At 42.5% G+C, this 23245-nt stretch overlaps 1 protein-coding gene across 1 annotated transcript in view; it reads right to left on the bottom strand.

Moving 5' to 3' along the window:
- AACS (acetoacetyl-CoA synthetase) overlaps positions 1 to 23245 on the bottom strand; it is a 37395-nt gene that overhangs the window by 4275 nt on the left and 9875 nt on the right. The window contains exons 5-16 of the mRNA XM_066199600.1: positions 17429 to 17526; positions 13640 to 13754; positions 13060 to 13141; positions 12794 to 12941; positions 8736 to 8816; positions 7585 to 7709; positions 4821 to 4885; positions 4519 to 4641; positions 3110 to 3223; positions 2832 to 2957; positions 1250 to 1319; positions 530 to 588 (exon numbers count right to left, since the gene is read on the bottom strand). Of these exons, the coding sequence (XP_066055697.1) occupies positions 530 to 588; positions 1250 to 1319; positions 2832 to 2957; positions 3110 to 3223; positions 4519 to 4641; positions 4821 to 4885; positions 7585 to 7709; positions 8736 to 8816; positions 12794 to 12941; positions 13060 to 13141; positions 13640 to 13754; positions 17429 to 17526 (1206 nt within the window). The remainder of the gene's footprint in view (positions 1 to 529; positions 589 to 1249; positions 1320 to 2831; positions 2958 to 3109; positions 3224 to 4518; positions 4642 to 4820; positions 4886 to 7584; positions 7710 to 8735; positions 8817 to 12793; positions 12942 to 13059; positions 13142 to 13639; positions 13755 to 17428; positions 17527 to 23245) is intronic.

Below are 23245 nucleotides of genomic sequence, written 5' to 3'. Positions count from 1 at the left end.
AAGGTTTGACACTAAGCCGTTTTCTCTGGCTTTCCCCACTGCAGCACAGGCAGGAGACTCAAAGTCCTGGTGACACAAGAATAAGGAGGCAACAGGTCCCTGAGTCTCAGATTAGCACCTTTGCAGGGACAGTTTCCCCACCTGTCACAGCACAGGCTTTGAAATACAAAGCACAAGCTCAAGAACTACTTCTAATTATCAGGAAAGTTACAATAAAAACAGTGTCAAGAGCTTGCCTTTAGGGGAAAAAGCCTGACAGGTTCTGGAGAAAAGAAAAAACCTGCTCCATAAAATGCTGCTTTTGTATATCCCAAGGAGTTACCTCCCACCCTACAGGTACTTCAGGAAAGCAACCAGTTTTAAGTCTACAAAATAAAATTTTACTGACACTAACATCCTCTGTACTGTCTCATTTGAAAAACAGCAAGTTTGTTCTTACTTAATCCTTCTAAACAGCTTTGTAATGCTTAAATTTCAGATTTAAGGCAACAATGTCATAGCTGGAAGAGGCAGAAAGTTGATTTCATACCTATGTTATAGATTTCAGAACTTCCAAATCTTACTCCATTGGGATTTAATGTACCATCACTGAAAAATCAGAAATACAACAAAGGAACATTAAAATATGATTACAGCTTGATCAAGAGGAAATTTTGATGCAATTAACCAAGTCTCTCCAGTGAAAGCAAAACCACATCAGAAACCATTTTAAGCGAATTTGAGCCAAGAAGGCATTTTACTCATTAGAATGAATCCGTACAAAGAACAGAACCATCATTAATTCACTCAACTTTGTTCCTAACAGCAACTTTGAAATGAAAACAGTAAATTCAGCCCCACTTGTGATCCTGGATGTCTATGATCACTGACACAGGCACAACTTAATACCTGACCTGCTGTAAGGAAGTTTTGCTGCAAAACAAAGTGGTGGCAAAGCCAAGTCCCCCAGTTCACCACCTGGAATGTGCTGCACTCTCAATCCAAACTCCTGTGACCATTATGAACCATGGAACACAAAACCAAGTCTTGTGTTCATGAACACAAAAGTGGGGCAGAACCCCAAAATGTGCTCCCTTCCCTCAAATCCAGGTGCTCTGATGAATTTAAGGGTTGAAATCCACAATATGTGATTCAATAAAACTAATGTAAAGCTAAGAAGGGTGACAGAATCGTGTGCATTTTACTCCTGAGGTGAAGATTGCAAATTGAACACTTGTTTCCTCCAAACTCTGCCAGCAGAACACTGTACCTGCGACCCAGCATGACAATTCCTCCAGTCTTGGGGTTAATTTTGCAGTAATCACCGTGGGCCCAAACACCTGGTGGGGAACGGCAAAGGTTAAGCAGCTGATTTCTTCACCCAGTCACAGCAGACACTGTGGAACTCAGCTGGCATTAACTGAGTGAAACACACAGAAATACAACTGAAACTCTGAGAACTGCCCCCAGCCAGGGTAACAGCACTGAGCTCCACAAACAACCCAGACCACATTTACCGTAAAGAACCAGCACAGCCAGGAGCAGCTCAGAAATCAGGATCAAGCCCCAGGTTATCATCTGATTGCTTATTTTTGCATGACTACACAGCATTCCTTACAAAACCAGTGAACAGCTGCTCCGAACACCTCATTTTGAATTACTGGAAGCATCTTCCACAAAAGTAACAACATTCCCACCTTGATTCATTGTCTTTCTTGATCCTTTTATTATGCACAGCTCTGTACAAGAAGCTTTCTGGGCTTGTGCAATAGGTATCAACAATTCCCTAAAGAGCTTTTGTGCCTACTGTTCTTGATTTGTCTAAATGTAAAAATCAGGTTTGACTTTCCATTCTTCTTTAAGATTGAGACTGCCACAGCAGCCTGCCAAAACCAGAAGCACAACCCAATTCTACTCAAACTTTTCTGAGGAAAAATACCACCCTCAATTATTTGCACATAAGACCATTTTCCAACTTAATTGTTACCATCTCAAGCCCATTTACAAGGAAAGACAGAAAAGGGGTGCAGACAGAACCTCAGTGATTTCAGTCTTAAAACTGTCACACTTTTTTTTTTCCTATTTGCTGCTGTCAGGCTTAAATACAGACTGCAAATTTCCATTCCTCAGTTTTCCTATATGTTTATCTCCTGCTGCACGTCCTGACTTTTCTCGTGAATCCACTCTGTATTGTTGCTACCTATTAAAAAAGAAGGTTTCCACATGCAAAAAAACCAGCAGCTGGAGATCCTGCTCCTAAAAAATCCCTGCCCCAGAGGCATCAGGGATTTTGGCATTGCTTTGCCACATCAGGAAAAGCCCTGGATGAGCAGAATCCTCCACAATTACTAAGAAAACCCTCTGGTCCACAGGCACCTGTTCCTTTACTCTGTAGAAGGCTAAGGATGCAGAATATGCATGTCTGAGGCAGCAAATATTTAATATATGTTTAATCCTCATGCTAATGAGGTAGCAGGTCAGCACTTATCCCGCGGGAGCAGCCTGGCAGAGGTGCAGCAGCACTCATCAATAGCTGATTGCTCCTGACCTGTTCATCTCACAGCCACGTCAGGCAGTCTGTGCCTGCACTGCAGACTGGGACAGGCAGATCTGCCCAAAGAATGCACCAGCAAAACTGGATTAGAGCTTTGCAGAGATCTTCACTGCTTTTATTTGGATTTCTATTCAAAACAAAACACAGAAAGAAAAGAGTGAGATGTTATGGAATATTGTGGAGTTCTCACCCTGGAAATTTGGACTCAAACTGCACCTGTGGCTGGCATTGGGCAGCAGCAAATAAATCTGTGTCTCTCCCCTCACAGTCTGCATCATCCAAAGCCTTCATTACATACCTGGGAATTTGGAAAAATAAGCCTTTCTGTATTTGCTCCCATTCTCATCGTTCCAGAAGTGTGTGGGCTGACAGGGGATGGGCTTGGTGCAGACCAGCTCTCCACTTTCACCCCAAACTGGTTTTCCTGTTGACAAAGAAAGAGGTATTTTCCATATCTCCTTTCTGTAAGCAACAGTAACAAAGCAAAGAGCATCTACACTTATTACTTGTTAAAGTTCAGATCATCTAGCTCCTGTGTATCTTCTACGTGTGCACAGTATTTTGGATCATAGTTACCTTCATCATTCCAAGCTTCTACAGCCATTCCAAGATTCCTGGCCTGAATTTCTCCTTTGTAAACAGGAACTGTAACATTGTGACCCATGAAACATGAAATTATATCTGTTCCACCTACAACAAAAGAAATCCATTGAGAATATACAGTGTTTTTTGGGAAAAAGCAAACTTGAAAAACTACACGGGAACTCTGGAACAGCCAACTGCCAACCTTTGCCAAAGGCTTCTGATCCACACCAAGCAGCACAGAACAAACAGCATTATCCAGGATGTTGTGACTTTTAATAAAAGGCTTTCTTTCTTATTTTATATATCTTGTTATATGTGTATGTCTTTCATGCAGAACTATCCCTTAAGGCATAACTTTTCTCCTTTCAACAGCCTCTTTAATCTCATTTAAGGAAATTTCCATTTATAGGAGAGAGAAAATAAACAGGCCCTACTTTACAGGCTTCAGATATTTACAGAATTACTTAGAAATGTTTTCTTGTTGGTTTTCATTAGTTTAAAGTAACCAGTCAAGCTATTCCACTCAGCATTTACTTAGCTTTTATACCTTATCAGCATGGGAGGAGGGAAGCCAGGCCTTCAGGATGAACAGTTATCTTAAGAAAAATAGATACTGTCAAAGTGCTTACTTAACTGGAATATTTATAGTCTTTCTAGGACTTCATGGAAGAGAATTAAGACACAAATCAATCACGTTAGCTCTTCTCAAAAATAGGCTTCTGCATTTGAGTCTATTAATGTCTGTAGTAGCAAGTTCTAGATTCAGCACTACTCTTACTGAGCCCAGACTCTGAGAGAACTTCAGTAGCAGAAAAGTTACATTTTAAAAATCAAACTGAGTTAAAAAGCCCTTTGAAAAAGTCAGTCCTTGTTCCAAAGCAAAATGAGGAGTGCTATGGTGGACCTTAACATGAGCAGAAGTTGCCTCAGCCAGCACTGCTCACAACAAACTGCACAGCATGGGGGCTTGGTATTTCTCTAATTATATAATCTACAAAAAAAAAATCCATCTGCAGTGCCAATTACTTGGCACAAAAGAACTGAAATGGGAACTCTCCAAGAGGTATTTTCTGCTAAAGTCAGCTATATGCAGAACAGTATGTTCTGTAGGTTAATAGACTCTTTGCTTGATCTCACCCTGCCACCCCTAAGGACAGCCAGTCAAAACAAATGATCATACTTAAAATCCAAAACATCCACCAAAACCACTTTGGAGTGCCCGAGTTTCATTATGGCACAGTGAATTATGCAGAAAAACCTCAGCACTGAAAAGACAGCTCATTCCAGTTTAACTATAACCAATCCCAAATGATCCAAAGGCTTCGGCTTCCCGAACAAGCAGGAAGGAACTGCACAGGCAATGAGAGAATCACTGAGATGCTGCAGCATAAAAGCCTCACCTGAAATGGATCCCAGGAGGACACTGCTTTTGATGTGTTTGTAGACATACTCATAGCTTTGGGATTTGAGAGGTGATCCTGTAGACAGGATAGTGTGGAGTGTTTGGAGGTTGTGTGTTTCACCTTAAAAAAGGAGAAAAGCAACACAGGTTAAGGCAGATTTTTTTCCAAGTGTTTGGAGCTATTTGTCACCACAATCCAGAGTAATTACATAAAGGACTGTGACAAGACAGGGAGTCAGAACCAGGAGAGGAAAGGTAGGAGGGAGGACAGAAGGGATTCACCAGCTTTTTGAAGCTTACATGGTTTTAAATTTTTCTCTTCTAGCACAGCCAGCCACTTTGCACCCGTTCCAAGGATGGTGATCCTAGAGGGAAAAAAAAAAGGTTTACATGTTTTGCATATTTAAATATGCTAAGATTCTAAAGACCTGCAATTCCCACTGCAGTGAGCAGAGGCTGTTACACACTCTGTACGTGGATTAGACAAACAATGCAGCCTCTTAGAGCTTTCCAAGTGCAAGGCACATCCTTTTGAACTATCAAAATCAGTCAGATCAAATGTCATCTCTGCAGCTTTGAAACTTTTAACTCCATCTTTAAATATTAAGCAAAGCATTCCCATCTCACGAAGACATTCACTTACATTTACAGGAATTTGTAACTGCAGAACACTCCAGAGACATCACAAAATGTTACAATGTTTACTTTATTAATGGACCATAATTTCCCGAGAGTGCCTTGGCACAGTCTTACACAGAAACTTTGCCATTTCAGGGCACAATTTGACAAAAAAATTACTTTGCTGTGGGACAGCAACCAGTGATTTTCTGCTTCTGATTCAGAGATACCTGTTCAGTTTTCAGTGGTGAAAGCCTGAGCTGCCCATGCCTAAATGAACAGGAAACTTGGCCCAATGAACAATTCAATCCTGCCCTTGCAAAGTGTATTTGGAGCTCTTCAACACAATGGAATTAAAACTTGAAACAAAGGCTGCGTTTCTTCCATCTGTCAATGTAAGTGCCAGTTTAATGCTCCTGCTGACCTTCAGGAAATCCTCTTACCTGGCTTCCACTGATTCATTTCACATTTCAGCAATAAACTCACTGAAGAAAATGCAGAGACAGATGAGGGTAAGAGACACAGCCTGAGTGCACAGAGCATGGGCAATACCAACACCAGCAGAGCTTAAAAAAGATCCTGCTGGGTTGGGTTTTCCTCCAAAGGCAGGATGGGAGGCAGGACACTTCCAGGCAAGGAGAAGGAAGTATTCCAACACTGCCAAAAGGGGATCTCTGCCTTTGCCATGCTGGTGGAAGATTCCTCTCTCAGGTAGGACCATGCTCCTTGCACAGACGCAGCAGTGCACAGAGCAGTTTATCAGGCACGTGGGAAGGGCACCAGAGAGGCACAGAATGGTTTGGACTGGAAGGAACCTCAAAGACCATCTAGTTCCAACCCCTGCCATGAGCAGGGAACCTCCCACCACCAGAGCCCCCAGCCCAGTTACCCTGCACCCCAACCATGTGAACTATTTTTACTCTTGTGTAACATCTCACTTTCCCTCTATGCCTCAAACCAGCGCTTATTTTACATTAGAATACAAAATGCTTCTCTATTTTAAGCTCTTTGACACTTCCTCTACAGCACATGTAGAGCCAAATCTCCCTTTATTTCCTTCCAAATGCTACATAACTGCATTTAGTCACCATCCACCAATTCCCTTGCACAGCTCATTAATGGACGCGTCCACTTGAGTCATTCTCGCCACGCAGGATGAGATATCCCGATGATACCCTGAGAATATGCTCTCTGAAGGAAAGTGTGGTGCCTCTTCAGAGAATAAGGTAATCTTCACATGTTGGAGCCTTTTTTTTTTAAACATATTTAACATATGAGTGAGCTGGGAACAGACTGCATGATGAAGTAGCACCCAGATGGCCACCGCTTTTAGCGCCAGATTACAAAAGTGAGACATGCAGACACATTTATCTTCACTTGCTTTTGGCATGTGGAAACAATGCTTAAAAATAAGCTGGGTTGTTTCTCAATTATCTTTTTTTTTTTTTTGCCCGTTGTTCTATCAGGGTTTCTTTGGGAGGGTGAAGCATGGCTGAAGTTTGTGGGTTTCTCTTGTGTTTGGCTTTTTTTTTTTTACTGGAAGCATTCTGACTTGGCATTAAGCTTCAGTTATAATAGCCAGAGAGAAAATGTCAGTCTTTAAATATTACATGTCACAAAAGACAGTGAAGTTTAAATTATTAATCATGCAGAGTCAGAAAGTGAATCTTTTGTCATCCACTTTCCACCACAAACAATTTTAATTATCAATTAAAAATGACACTCGTTTTACTGGAAATAAAATTCAAATTTACTCCTTATGTGCAGCTGGCAAAATAGGAAAGTTACAAAATAAACTTTAAAAAATCAAAGTTTAACAAAGTGTACAAAGCTAAACACAATCCCAGGGTTTTACAGCTGTTTATCTGCTACCTGCCTTTTCTCTATCCTTCAAGAAAGGCTGCTGAGAACATTTTCAGGGACAAAAAATGGCATAAAACACTCAGTGAACAGCTTATCAGCATGAATTAGGCAGTATAGATTAAAGAGCAAAATATGAAAATATAAGCAGCCCTGCTGAGCCCTTCCAGTCAATTTATGCCTTTAAGTCAAAGTTCTATATTAAAATCTTAGGCTGAGCTGCTTGAAAAAAGAATTCTTATTTACTAAGTTCTGAGTGTGCTGAGAAATTACTCTTCAGATTGCTCCCAATTACTGCCTTTTGAAAAGGCTGCTCTTGACAACTATTGAACCAAAAGCCCTTGTTTGCCTGGAATTCTAATACCTGACTCCAATTTGAAACAATCAGCTCTTTGTCTCTCCTCCTCTCTCAGAAAATGTTTCAGAACAAATTTGTAAAAGCAGCTCCACGCCCAAGGCTGAGCCAAAAGATAAACTGTGTCATGCTGTGCACCAGTTCCTGACCAAGAGGAACCTTCAGTGAGGTTCCTGGGTCACTGTGACAGGAGCCAGTGCCACCACCCTTTATTTAACCCTGGATACATACCCCAGTCTGTCAGTCAGGTCCCAGAGCACGTTTGGTGAAGGAACTAGAGGAGATCCATCATACAGGACCACTGAAGCTCCTGTAGCAAGTGCACTCACCAGCCAATTCCACATCATCCAGCCAATCTGGAGGAGAGAAGGAACCTCCATGAGTGCCACTGCCTGCAGTCCTGGCAGCCCCAGCAGTGCTGTCTGCTGGCACAGGAGCTACAGGCAACTCTCAAAAGATGCACTGGTGCAGATCTTGGCAGAAACTGGACCCAAGCACTACCCCTGCCCTCATGCAAGAGGTGCCACCTTCCCCTCCCTGAAGTTCTCCTGCTGTTAAACCCACGCCACTGATTTTGTCTGATCATATCAGTGAATAAAGCTGGAGCTCTGCTCATCCTCTCACCTGTCCCAGGCCTGCCTCAGCTGCCTGTTCCTGATGGATGTTCATCTAAGTGATCCCTACAAACACTAATGAGGTGGGGATCCCACGCCTCCCTGCACACACGGCTTTAGAGCACCAGGCAGGAGACAGGACAACTGCGAGACAAGGCAATTACCATGATCCCTCCGTGGAGATATTGCAAGCTGACTAGTCATGTTAAAGTTCAGAAGGGAACTCATGAGGAAAGGCATCAGCCTTCTCAAGCTGCTACAGTCACAGAAAGCTTAGGAATCATTTTTCTTTAATCACAGCATTAAAATAACACCCCCCTCCCACCATATAACTGAACTCAGATGAGGTTTACCCCCTTGCCTTTATTAAGCTTAGAGCTGAGCAGATTCTTTCCTCACAACCAAAACAGACATAACAAATTCTCATCTTCAGTATGACCTAGCCCTGCAGGAAGGTGGAATCTGATTTGTAGGTGATATTGATGAGGCAGCTTGATCAATAAACCTAAGAGACTAAAAATCAATCCATTTTCCTCACCAGTTAGGTCAGAAACATTTAACATGGGTTTGACCTTTCATCAGAAAGGTCCCTGTTGCATTTTATTATTCCATCTGATTTTATTTTTTTTTTTAACTTGGATGGGACAATCCCTTGCAGTCAACTTAACACACAAAGAAGTGTACTTTTGGATTTGTACGCAAAGTTGTCCCATCTTCACAGGAAAAACATGCTACAGTGTTTATAAAAGTGCCTTAAGCCCCACTTGCCGTTGTGTAGTACATAATCACATCATTGCTGCTCATGTTGCCATGAAGAATGTGTTCCTTCAGGTGCTGGATGAGGGTGCCCTGCAAAGAGTGAAAGGAAAACACAAGATCACAGAAATGAAAAGCAAAACCCTTGACAGCACATTAAGGCTTCAAAAACACTAACACAAGTCAATAGCTTGCAGGATGTACTCCAGGATTAAAGCAAGTATTTCCTCTAACTACAACTGAAGTAAATCCCAGGGCCTATCTACAGCAGCAGCAATTGCATTCTCCATTTTCTCACATAACTTTCCAGCCTCTCTCATTAGACCTCAGCAATTCCCATTGCACATTACTTTTAATCCATGGAATAAACAACTCCCAACTCCCCACAGCCATCAGAGTTGCAGAGTACTCCATGCAGACCCTAATTTTAACAGCAGGCTTTCAGCAGTCAGATTTTCCAAGAGAAGCCCTTTGACAGGTTCATTTTGGATGTATTTGGGCAATGGGAGGACTGAAGGACTGAGAGCTGCCATAAACTGCAGCAGCTGCTAAACATTAGCACCATGAGTCCAAATTATCTTATCTATTAACATCTAGGAGACAAAGGACCTGAGAGTAGAGATCTCTTGTAAACATTGGAGTGACTAGGAATGTGAAATGTCTCACTGCTCAGAGCATCAATATTAATAATGTCCTGAAATGTATTACTTCCTTTTGTTGGAAATGCTGCTAAACCACCTTCCTGATCATCATTAAAGCATAACTTGCTAGGATAAATAAATTTACTTCATTAAGTCACTTCACTGCAGTGACAAATTAATGTAGCCAATGTTAAAATAAAAAATGGTTTTTGCATTTATGCAAGGAGTCACAGTGAAAGTATTAAGAGCCTCATAAGCATGAAACAAGATTTACAGTGAAAGAAAACAGATTACAGATAAACATTCGAAATGAAAAAGGAGAGTCATAAAACTGGCACATGCTTCGGGAGAAAAAGCAGAAAACATTAAATAAAAATAAAGGATTAAATCTTATTTTCACTTCACTGCTCAAAGGAACCAGCTCTGAATTCACCTGCTGCTGTTTGAACACCCTCAGCTGTCACAACGCTGCCATCTAGCTACAGCTGCCACCTCCTGCAGCTGAAAATCACCCCCAAAAAATCGGGATTTAGAAACACTGTGTCGAACTGAATCGGTAAGGCTGCCAAAAGAATTGCAGGTGTTTACATAATTACTGCAGTTATAAAGGAAAGCACATTGTCCCTGCAGGAGATTCTGAAAGAGCCACGCAAAATAGCAAAATTAAAAGTCATATTCAATTATTATAAATACTGGTTTTCCTTTTTCCTTCCTTTAAGTTTTCGCTGCTTCACAGTTTTGGAACCAAAAGGGGATTTTTAACAATGGTTTTAGGTATAGGCTATGAACAATTTCCCTGCAAAACCTGGTACATCTCAGGCTGGAAACAAAAGGACTCAGAGAAGGCAGAGCTGCTCTAAACTCACAACCCAAAATGCTCCCTTGAGTTAATTTATAGGACTCGTTTATTTATAGGACTCTTATGACCTTCCAAATAAACCCCAAGCATTCATCACTTCACACCAGATGTGGCAGCTGATAAAACTCACTGGTCCTCTCCTCAGGACCAAGGCAGGGCTGGTGAAGTGCTGAGCATCTGGAGTGGCAGGAAGCAGCAGGAACAGCTGGGGCCAGGAGGGATTTCCAAACCAGGGCTGAGCACTGGCACAGCTGAGAGGGGCAGGAGGAGCAGCTCCTCAGGGCTGGGCTCAGAGCAGCAGTGCTCTCCAGCAGGGCTCAGGAGAATCTGAGCACGAAACAGCCTCAGAATGGTTTCCCTGCACCTACACGAGGAGTCTGCAGCAGCACAGAGGTTTAAGCCCAAGCCTTGCAAGTCCTTGAGATGGATAGACACGAACTGAAGAGTATTTTACCTCAAAATTCTCTCCTTAGTTACCCTGGGAGCATGGAATAACTGGAAAAGGGCCTGATATGAATGAGGCAAGATGAAGAACCAATATTTTCAGGACTAAAGAACATCTTTCTGCAGCACACCCAACTGGTCAAAGCCATACAGGATCAAAAAAACCAAGCCTACTCCTCTGAGCCACCATTTTTAAAATCATCTCCCCATGACCTGGCTTCATTTTCTTTATTTATGTATGTCGTTTCACTGTGTAGCAAGAAACATACTGCAGAATTAGATAAACTGAGTTGTGAATTTAAAGTAGGCTGCCTGTTGCCATCTAAAATCAGTACAGTAACAAACCAGCATTGGAACATACTATAAATACAATAATTGAAATGTCTTCGCCAAAATGTCATCTCCTCTTGCTGTCTTCACTACCAGAACCACACTTGGTTTAAACTAAGGCTGGAAAATATAACAAAGGCAGTAGGCTAATTCTGCTCTTTTTTAAAATCAAATCAATGCAAATCATCCTATTAATTCCAGTGGAAACAAGATTAAGCCTAGAACACACAGACAAGCCCAATAAAGTGTGTAAAAGACATCTGAGAATTCGTTTGCATGGACTTTGTAGGCCCTATTCAAACACTGAGGTCCCTAGTGCAACCATTTGCTGTTAGCACCAGAGCAAAAATCATCCTGCACCACAACTACAGAACTGCTCAGTGAGAACAGAATCACCACAAACAACAGATCTTATTCATCCATCCATCCATCACCTGCTCTCCTCCCCAGCCAGGATGAGTTGCCTGACCTAAACTCTAAGGTAGCTCTGTACATGACTCAGCTGGAGAGCAGAGTCATGATTCAGGGCAAGCTAGCACAGGTAACATGGGAAAAGAAAGAACTTTGCAAAAGAAAAGTCCAATTGTCTGATCTACAGCTATTTTTCATCTCTAGTGTTTATCACCCACCACTGAACAAAACACCTTCCCCTGTTTTTTGCTAATCCACCTCTGCAAGTATTTAACCAGTCCAAAGCCAGCACAGCTTCAAAACAGCTGTCAAACTTCAAAACCCACCTCCTTTCTTCTCCACAAACATTGGATTTGTGTCCCAAAGGGACCATTTTGTACATCACGTGCTGCCTGCTACCATCTCCTACTGACTGATAAGGTACAAAGCAGAGTGTTTACAGGCAGCAGGGGATTTGTCTGTGGGCAAATCCTCCAGCCCCTGCCATCAAAGAGAGGCAAGAACACACACACACCGGGGCACAGCATTAAAGGAGCCTGCCCTCAGGCCACCCAGCCCTGCAGGATGCTCAGCCCGACTTGCAGAGCAAACAGCAGCAATGGGGGACTCCGGCTAAAAGTTGTGCAGTTCCATTTGTACACATTGGTACAAAGTGCTCTAAGCAACACATCCTACCTGCCTCAAATGGGGGAAAAAACCTGCCTTCTATTAAGGATTATAGCAGAATTAAAGTTTCAACACTGCTGCAGCCACTTCCTCTATTTTAAGACCTTTAGAATGTTTACAGCAAGTGGAAAGCACGTGAGCAAGGGCCATTCTGGCACCAATATCAGATATTATCTTTAGCCACAAGAAGACACTGCCTCAAGCAGTTTCCATTCAACACAAAACCTACACTCAAGGAGATTCCAACTCTCTGGCTTCCTACCTTAAAGATTGAAGAGGATGACATACTCTAAACTGACAAACATGAAGTAATGCTCAAGGTAAAAAATCATAAAAACTGCAAGCTCCCTATGCGCCTCAAGGTAACAGTGTCCAAAAATCAGTTGCAAACATCCAAGTTCTTTGGCTTTTGTTCTTCAATTGTCAGTCAGGCCACTTCTGGTGCTTTTATGAGAGACACTTGCTCCCAGGAAACACCTGGAATCTGAAAGGTCTCCACACTGATTTCTACACCAAAATATTTTATATCCTTACCCATCCACACTTGCTTTCAAATAGCCACTGACAAATAACAAAGCTTCAACTGTCTCAAGTTACTGAAAAACTACTGTCAGCAATCAATTTTTCCTTAAAATACATCAGGGTGTGATGCTGTTAAAGGAAAAATGTAAGCCAAGCAGTCAAGCACAGCCAGTGCAGCTCCAGGAGGGAGGACATACCCCTGCTGAGTGAACCATGCATTTCGGTGCCCCTGTGGTGCCTGAGGAATACATGATAAAGAGAGGATGGTTGAAAGGCAGCTGCTCAAATTCCAGCTGGGGAGGCTGGTCTCCTTTCCCAGTAGCGAGGAAGTCTTCTAAAAAGACACTGCACAAGAAGGAGGGGGAAAAAAAAAAAAGAATAAAGGAATATTTCAAAACTTTCTGAAAGCATTACCCCAGCCCATGTATAAGATCACCACTGTACCCAGCAGTGCTCCCATTACCTGTTTGGAATCTTAGAAATATCTATGGCTTCTCTTGAAGACACATATGGAATCACCACCACCTTCTTTAGGTCTGGAAGCCCTGGAAGAAGGAAGAAAAAAATCATTTCCTACATTCAGTTATATAAGCAAAGGTCTTTTCTGCCTGATTGAATCACACAGTGTAATGCACTAAGTAACAGAAATAATTCTGATGCACTGAGTATTGAAACCCCAGAGGATTGAATTGTTACCCAAGATGTAATTTCCTCAGTGCTGCCAGCTTTTTATGTGTAAATCTGCAAGCTTTAGTGCTGTAATACCTCTCCATTTGTCTTCAGCAGCACTTTGCTTGAGCTTTAAAACACCATCAGCAGCCCCTGTTCCCCTGCTTCTACAGCTGACTAATTTCTGATGATCTATTAAAGTTAAGCAAGCAGAAAACTGTTAAAATTACAGAAAAGACCATTCAGCTTTTACCCAAATCTGTTCTGAAAACCTCAGTGGCCACCATAAAGGAAGGAAAGACAGCAACAAGCAGTGGCAGTGCAGGCTCTGAGTGCTCACAGACCCACAGAGCAGGTGGGATGCAGTGAAATACCTTTTACCACCCTCAGCAGCTTTTCCAAGTGGTTGTGTTCTTTGCCATTGTATATGACAGCCTCCACAGAAAAGATGAGCTTAGGCTGGATTTGGGAAAATCTGTCCAGTACACCCTAAGGATAAAGGGAAAAACGTGTAAAAAATATGAAATGAACTGCTACAGTAGGAAACTTCAGTGGGTGCTAAATGCAAGTTTGCAAACAAGCCAGGAATAAGGACAAGAATTAAGAGGAGAGTTGTTAAAAGACCGCCTGCTTGCCTTTCACTCACACAAGATCACTGAAGCACAACAGGTTTGTAACAACCTATTTAATGACCCCCAAGCAGATCAACCCACGATAAAACCCCCACAGATCACAGAACATTCTTTATGGACAGGACAAGCTCACAAAGTTCTAAACAGCTAAAAAACCGCCTTGCAAGTCAGATTAGACTCATGTAAAGAGGACCAGCAGCTGTGATGTGAGCAGAATTGGGCACTTGGTGTCCATGAAGGTGTCAGGACTCCTGGCTGCACCTGTAGCAGGAGCTCCATGTACCCCAAGCTGCTCTGACAGCACCAGGGCTGGGGGAACAAACACCAGCCTTGAGGGAGATGCATTTATGTGGTGAGGTGGGTCCCCGTGTGGACTGGCAGCTTTGCTCTGCCACCATTAACAAAGGAAGCCAAGCCACTGGTTTTTAGCAAAGTAAATTGATATTGAACACACACAGACCACCAACAAAAGATACCACAGCTCCTTTAGAGTCTCTGCAGCACAACACATTCAAATGCAAAATTTTCAGGTGTCTCCTCCAGCTTACACTGTGTTCACAAATTTACCACAGCTATCATCCTATTTGAGATTAAAACCCTTCTGGCATTTACTTTTTTCCATGTACACTGCATGCAGCAGCCTACCAGAAATGGATCTCTTTGTATTCAACAGCAAGAAGCAAATCCTTTCAATAAAAGCTCTCAGCACACTGATGTTCAAACCTCTCTAGCTCCATTACTTGGAGCATTAAGAACTACAAGATTACACAATAATGTAAGATTGTCAGCTAAGTGCTCAAGAACAATCTCCAAGATCATTCTGCAGAAATCTGACCTGAGTCATCTGCATATTCTTCCCAGCATTCTTTATTCTTCTTGTTTTCTATTTTGCCCTCTACATTGCAGCCAAAATGAGAAACAAATTAGTAGCAAATCAGAAGATGAAAGCAAAAACATCACAATCAACTCATCTCTGTTAAACTGCTATCCAAGCTGGGCTGCTCAGCATTGCAAAAAAATTTGCTGCAAAAGGACAGGAGTCCTGTCCTGACAATTTCTCCATGCTGTCTCCTCAGGAAACCACAGGTAAGGTATAGGATATGGCTAAATAGAAATTAATTAGCTGAGAATGTCATTCAACAGCTTTCCCTCCTATCAAAGATGTATTTCCTTTTTCTTGTTCACATCGTAAGAAAATGCAGTGACAATGCACTGACATGCAAATTTATCAATTACTTTAAAACTAAAAAAATCACCAGAATCTGTGAAGTGGCAGAAGTTTAAGAAGTCCCTAGTGTGTTACCTAACAAAAATGGAGATTAAATTAATACATCACAGTTACTCTCGAAGGGAGTATGAAGTTAAATTTCCTGCTTCTTTGGCACATTCTCACACCTCCTCCTTTTTACCATTTCCCAGGAACAGAGCAAGCAGCCACACAGGTGCTGTGTGCATTTCTCTGTGTGTGCACACCCTCATGCTGAGGGCAGAGCACACACAGCCCATTTCCACTCTGCCTGGTGTTTAAAAATTAAGCCCAATGAGCACTGAGGGTACTCTAAAGAGAAGAGTCAAATCTGAAGAGAAGTGTGAATCAGAAGCAGAGATGGCTCCAGTTCTCAGGCTCCTACCAGACCTGCTAACACACCCAGTTAGATTCATTAGCACTGGCAGGCTCCAGTCCCACAGGGCAGACTGATATGATACAAAGGCAATACAAACAGATGGAACATGTAATTGCTACACTGGAACTTTAATCCAACCAGATGGCTCAGCAAGGAATTCCTTCCACAAAAAGCTCAGGTGTAGCAGATATGGCTCGTTCTACTCCACGAGCCTCCAGTTCAGTCCAAAAAAATTGTGCAGGGCCCCAAAAATGGAGCTGCACTGAGCTCACCAAAGGCTCCTCACCCAGTTCTGCGAGCAGAGCTTCTTCATAACCTTTGAAATCCAACCATTCCTCATGCACAGGCCACCACTTTCCCATTAATTTATGGGAAGGGCTAACAGGGAGGGGAGAGATGAAGCAGCAGCTGCCAAGAGTGGCGTGGTGCGGGGGAGGCAGCTCGGTGGTGCTCTGACAGCAGACTTCCTCAAGGCTGGAAGCCTTGGGAGGGATGGCATTCAGAGCCTGCAGTGTGTAGGCAGCTCTGAGGAGTGACATTTCTGAGCTTCACAAAACACACACACACACAATTGGACTTCAAATGTTGGAAATGCTGCACTATTTCTCCCAGCACAAAAGTATTTTTTTATTTACAATAACAGGACTAATGCAACTTCACAAGAGGAGGAATAGCTTTTCCTCAGGGTGGAAGCCAATGTTTCTGAGGGCCTCTGCTGATCTCCCTCAGGATTTTAGGATTTGAATTCATGCCAACACACGCTGCCAAAGGAAAATAAGTGATATTGATGGCACTGCAGCTCCAAGGCCAAGTTTCATTAAAAAGCTATCACAAAAAACTAAAAGCTGGGCACTGAAAACAACAGCACACCAACACGGACAGAAAACATCCCAGCCCTCTGTAATGCAAGTAAAGTGAACAATCTTCCCCCAGATAAGAGATCGAAGCACATTGCACAGAAAACACTCCACACCATCATTTTCTGAGCAAGCAGAAAATATTTGAACAGATTGATCATTACATGCTGTAATGACTTTAATAATTTTTTTCCCAACGATACCTCCTCAAGCATAAGGACGTGGAATGCTGCTGCCCTCTAGTGCTAATCCAGGAATGATTATTCCATACATTTTCCCAGCCACTGGGGTTAAACACCAAAACTGAGGGGTTTATCTAAAAACACTGTTCTCCACACCATGCACTTCAAAGCCACTACATTTTTCATATGTAAACTTTTAGACAGAAGAAAGGTTCAACACCCCCCTTAGAAATGATTTAGCTCTGTTGAAGTGTGCTAAAAGCTTTCCAAACAGAGCAGAATACATTCCCAAAGCTTCCAGGGCGTATGTGTTTGGGTGTCATAATTTCACACACAGCAATTATTTCTACACTAAAAAGAGTTAATCAGGTTAGTGATATTAGTATGGAATTCCTCACTGTTGGCAAATAAAGCCTTGTGGAAAAGAGCAGCCAGGGTTGGTGCTGAGTTCAGGTGCTGAGTCCACCCTGACAGGAGGCAAAGGATGGGATACTTGGGCAAAGAAATTGGAGTGTGGAAACCTGAGCGTGGCTGAGCAGCCTGGGGCGGGATTTGGGAAGAAGAGCCAAGCCTCAGACAACTCTGTGCCACTGCTGCTCATTTGCATAGTTAATATAATAAAAGCTCACCAAGTCCACGGAGCCCATCTAAAAATATCCCAACAGCGAGTAGCTCAAGCCACTCAAACCACCAAGCTGAAAATCAGCAGTGACAAGCCAGAGCGAGCGGGCTGGTGCAGCTGGAAAAGCCGCGGAGTGCTCGGCTGTGCCAGGAGGTGGCAGCAGGGCTGAAGGGAACAGAACCCATCTGTCACCTGAATTCATCACCCCCGAGCCTGTCTGGGACACAGGCTCCGAGGTTACTCACGTTGATGCCAAAGTCTGGGGACGTGGAGCTCCAGATGGCGCCGATGCTCGCAGCAGCCAGCATCGCCTCCACGGCGTGGATGCTGTTGGGTAAGTAACCTAGGGCAGAGGTGGCATGGTTAGAGATGGAACAACACTAAGAAAAATCCATATAATACAGCAAAAATATAATATATACAGCAAACAGGCTTTAAAAATGCAAAATCCCAGACTGAAGCACCTTTTGAAGTTTTCCACGCAATCAATGTCGTACCTTGAAGCCAAATCGGTTACACGAGGAATTAGTAATAAATCCATTTATAAAAATATTTGTATCAGGGTTTTTTTTTTTTTACCTACAATATTATTCCCAATTTACAAATGTTCCTGCTTAATTAATAAGCCTTTCAGGATAAGAGGGCAGCACACTGAAAAGAGTAACTGGGAGAGAAAAATTAGTGATTGATTATACAAAGACTAAGAATACAGCAGCATGGAGGGGAATAGAACAAGACTGCAGGAACAGCCATTAGAGAAAGAACCAGTATCTGCAAGGAAAGATTATAAATAGCTCAAGAGCTGAGATCCAGCTTCACAAAGCTAAATGTTGTCTGGTAGACACTGCCAGAATCTTAAACACAAACAAGCAAAACCAGTGTCTCAGCTGATAAGGGAATAATAGAGTGGGACAAGCCTTGGAACCTTCCCACACAAATGTGGCTCCTCAGGTTTCTCTCATTAGCTTGCAGCAAGACTTCAAGATTTAAATTCAATTTATCACGACATACAGAATAAATTAATGTCAAGAAAGTCAGATTTTAGTTTCAGTGAGCTCAATTTGAGCAACTCTCCAGAAGGTGCTGGGTGGCTGAGTCTGACTCTGCACTGCTCAGAATCCAGCCCACAAATCAAAACATCCAGCTGGAATCCACAAACTACACTGAGGTGGATCAGAGTTCTGGAGTCACAGATCACCTTTCTTAAGCAACCAAATACATGTCCAAGTACTTTAAAAAAAAAAAAGCACAGGATGGGCCTAATTGCAGAACTCTACCATTTAATTAGAATTCTACATTTGAGAGCAAAACTTAAATGGCAATAAAAATGTTTTCCAATCTGTTCAACAGCAGTGGTAGGCACTGAGATCTTGGACTGCAGGTGCACCCCAGGTATCTCCGGACAGCAAACACTCACCAGTGCCAGGCACTTCTCAAAGGAGGATATTTATGGATGTACATTTCAGGACAGGAACTGAGACCACAGATCTTTAAAGCAATTTCCGCTGTGTTAATATTACCAAGTAGGAGGGTACCAAGATGGATTTTTGTGAGGTTTTTCTACATTGCTTGAAAGAAAAAAAAAATCCATCCTTTCTCAATTTTGTAAAAGGTGAACTTGAATTTTAACCTGTTAACTGAGATTCTTCCTCATTTAAATATCGGTTTCTTAAACCAGCAGTGCCACTGCAGTTACTGAAAGCTGCAGCGCTTTTGGGAGCAGTAACTTTTAAAACAGCATTATGACTTAAGCCCAGCAATGTCCGGAAAACACACAACTGTGAATAAAAGCCTCATGCCATGTTAAGATATAAATGACTCCCTAGAACTGCCTACAGCTTATAGTGGTTTGTTCAGTGAAGTTCTTCAGCACAAAGTGCAGCAAATGCTCATGCCCATAAAAGCATTATTTATTCTGCTATTTTTCCCTTGGGGTCAAGGTTTGTGCAAGGCACAGTATCCCAAAATCTCAGTGATTTTTCTTGTAAGACAAATATTCCTCCCTAAATAATTTGAAATATATGAACCAGAACGGACCAAAATGTCATTTTGTGTGACGAAAGCAGTTCTTTAATTGATGCCAAATATTTCCACTGAGCATTTCTTGGATGGGATCATCAGGGGGCCAGAGTGCAAGGAAAACTGAAAGATTTCTCTTCCTGCTTTGGAGCAGTTGTTACTTATTTACAACGTTCAGTTCTGTTCTAAGCGATTCTCCTTTTCACCACTCCCCATAGAAGCCCTCAAGGCAAGATCACAGGTCTGGGATTATTGTGAGCCAGACAATTAAATCGTTACTTTCATTTGTCAGCTGCCTTTGAGGTGGTGGTTGAGTTTTGGAGGCTACCAGCCAAAAGTGCCCAAAGGTACAAAACATGCACAGCAACTGACTCTGCATTTCTGTGCCTTCACCTGATCCCAGAAGCCATCCTGTTCTCTGGGATCTCACAGATTTATCCCAACACCATCACAGATAAAAATTTGGGTCTGTTCTGGCTGGAGATCCTCCCAACACAGCAGTGTAAGGACTCATGTTCCTTTTCTCTCAACAGCTAAATGACACAAACTACTTCTCCTGCCAGTCTTTCAGATTCAAACTGGATTCTCATTTAGAAGGAAGTAAAATTATTTTTTTCTTCCTCCCACACCCGAGATTCTCAAGCTGATCACAACTGCCATGCAGGTAAAGCTCCCTGCATTTTATGTGGCCCTGGAGACACGAGCACACTCCTCAGGGCACCCAGTGGGCTGACACAGGTCCCCAGTGTCTAGGACTGGAGAAACAGGAATGTTGCTGACAAAGAGGATGGAAAAGGCAACTTCTTTGGCTGGATTAACATCAGGCAGGAGACACAGAGCAGTGACCTATGGACAAAAGCTCTGCGTTATCGAGGAATAATGGCACTGCTGATTTAAATATTTATCATGTTTGCTCATAGATTTAACTACAGCCTCCACGTTCCTTAAGATAATATTTTAGCTAAGGATCAAAACTAGGATTTATCAGCATGGGGAAGGCTACAGGAGGTATTTTTCTATATCTCTGCATCTTCTCTTACCCCTTTCTTGAAGACGGTAAGAAAGGTGGAAACTACCTTCTGTTACCAGAAAAGGACCTTCCTCCTTTGGGTGAACTAGAAAAGCAACCGAATAAAGGGCTCAAAACACAGGAGCTGGGAACTCATCCTGCAGGAGTATCAGAGTATGACACAAAATGGTCCCAGAAGCACTCCTGACTTATAAAAATGTGTACAGTCCCCATAAAAACAGACAAATGAAAGCTTTACCTGACCTAAAACTTGTGAAATCCCTAAGCAGGACAAGTGCATTTTAAAAACACTGTCTGGATTCTTTTTAAGAGGCACTTACAGCCTGATCTGCTCAGGACTAAGTGCCTCAGCATTTTCTGTCAGTGGCTATTTGCTTAATCTAGCACACACCAAGATTACACTTACATGTGTTCATTTCCACTGCAGCACTTCACCAACAGGATAGGTAAAAACCGTATCCAAAAATCTGATATAATTATGCTGAAAACTCTGGCAAAAGTCTGATTGCTCGGAGTGCTGAGAACACATTTCAGGCAAACAACTAATGCCTCCATAAAGTTTAATAAAGGTTTCCTCTTGGAAAAAGAGGCACCCAAATATTCAGTTTTGTGCATGGAGGAGAAAAAAAAATCAACAACAAACTAGGCTTTGTCTGAGCCTTGAGAGAATACATCAGGAAGAAGGAAAACAGGGAGCAGCAACTAAAATACCTTCTCAATGTCTTACATTATTGAACTACACCAGCTCCCAAACCGAACAGAATTCAGAGACCAGACTCCCATTTCCAGCATTTCATACTCCTTTAGGACTTGCAAGTGAAGTTACCACCCTGCCCAACATTACAGTGGCCTGAAACTATTAGCACCCCACTAATCTTCTTACAAAGCTGGCTTTAAAACCCACGTAAGCAAGCAGGGCTAATGCAGTTGCTATAGATAAAATACCAGCTTTAGACAATGTAACTCATTTGATGTTTTGTCGAGGATGTTTCTGTGTGAAGGCATGGGGAAGGATCAGATTGTTTTTAACTGCTGATTTGGAACAGAGCAAAGCCGGCTACAGGGATAGAGTAGAAGCAACCTATCCAGAGAGGAGAAACATCCTCCCAGTTGTATTTTATTCTGATTTTAGTCATTGTTGTTTGCCAAACAGATGGCCAGTGGGAGACCAGGAGTGCCTCATGTGTGGAGCTGGGCAGCTTGCAGGAGGTGTTCTATGCCTCTCCCAACTGTTCAAGCATCACTGACAGCACTGCAAGACATCTTCAGGGGAAGAAATATGTTTCACAACACATCTGCTTCAATTATGTTCACTATTAAGTGCTCTCAGTGATGGAAAGGGAAGACTGGAAGAAAATCAAGCTGAAGAAGTGCTGACACCACTGCCTGTCCACCCACACTCACCCACCTCCAGCTTCAACATACTATTACTGTCATGATGCAACCATAAATTGTACTGAACAAACTAGGGGGTATGTTAAGTGTAATGAGAAGTTAAAGCAGCCTTGTCTTAGAGGCAGCAAAGCCTGGAGATGAAATCCACAGGAAAACAACAGTAATAGTCTCATGTGTAATTCTAACAGCTCAGATTTTAAGAGAAAGTGTCAACGAAGGGTGTCAGAACCTGACAGGCTGACGGCACGTTAGGCGGCTGTAATGAAGTTCATAGAGTATCTCCTTTCTATTTAAGAACTGATTTTTCAGCAGCAGTAGAAGCATGCCCTGTGTTACTACTACGAACCTCAGTGAGAATTGCCTTTCCCTCTGCCATCTGCTCGAAATTTTGGGACATATTACATCCCTGTGGACTCGGGCAAGTTCTGCAGAGCCTGATTTTTGACACCTCAAGAGGGTGTAGGACTCCAGCCTCCCCAATCAACACTTCATGTCTCTTCCCCAACTCAGTTTGGGAAGCTTCAGTCTCTGACTGCAAAGTTAATGACTGCCGATATCCACCAGCACAGCAGAGAAACATAGGAGAGAAGTTGAGACCCCATAGAAGTATCTAAAGTGACTTTAATATTTAAACAAAGTATCAGCTATGCTTTGTAATTTAAATGAGAGGTGAGCCAGCCACCAAAACAAGAAACATTCTAAAATCAGCCAGGCTGCAGTGTTGAACAAGACAGTCATTAACCAAAAGTGTAACAGCATTATTAGCAGCACGGGCCACAGCAGGATTTCAAGACTATGTTTTCTCCAGCTACAGAGCACATTTTCCCTGCTGTTGCTGCTAAAGAAATGGTCAGATATGAACATGACAGCATTAAGGTTGAAAATTAAGATGAAATTAGGGCATCTCCATCTCCCTTCAGACAAGCCTTCTCAACTTCACTGTATGGTTCATACCTAATTAAGGAATTAGCCCTAATTCTGTGTTAAAAACTAAGCCACCAGCTGTGATAACTCATGTTTGGCTGCCAGTTCCAGAGCATACTCATACCCCATGCAAGAAATGAGCTCTACTGAGTATATTTACATTTCCAGGTCATAGTTGTGGGTTTAAAATTTGGTTTTCAAGACACTGGTTCAAGTCTGTAGCATGCAGAAAACAAATCAAGAGTTTCATCACTGTGGGTTTGCATCATGTAAGATTTTACACACACTTATTTGGGATAATGGCCAAGTGTTGCTCAAAGAACATGGGATTCCAGCAGCACAATGATACAAACACTAGGAGCCAAGGAGCTTCAAGGATATTGCACCTCACTGACAAATTAAAGAGCACACAAAACAGAGGTGAAGCAGCTCAGCTGGAGGATTAAACCCAGCAATTTCAAAATAAATGTAACTCCTTTCCAAGCCTGGACAAGCTGCTCACAGGACAAAAGCCTATTTATATAGAAAGACACACATGACAGTCTCTTGACAGGAAATATTGCTGCAGAAGATGGGGTAAGCTGCTGAAAGGATCACAGGGCTCCAATTCTAACCTCTGCATGGCTGACCTGAGGAGTTCCTGCCCACCAGCTGCTCACTGTCACCACCCTGGTGCCAGGACAAGTTTTCTCCT

Source organism: Chamaea fasciata, unplaced genomic scaffold, assembly GCF_029207755.1.
Source record: "Chamaea fasciata isolate MVZ Bird 193981 ecotype frontalis unplaced genomic scaffold, bChaFas1.0.hap1 SCAF_18, whole genome shotgun sequence".
Taxonomy (NCBI): Eukaryota; Metazoa; Chordata; class Aves; order Passeriformes; family Sylviidae; genus Chamaea; species Chamaea fasciata.
The sequence above is the reverse complement of the archived record's forward strand: the minus strand, read 5'-3'. Positions and strand labels throughout refer to the sequence as shown.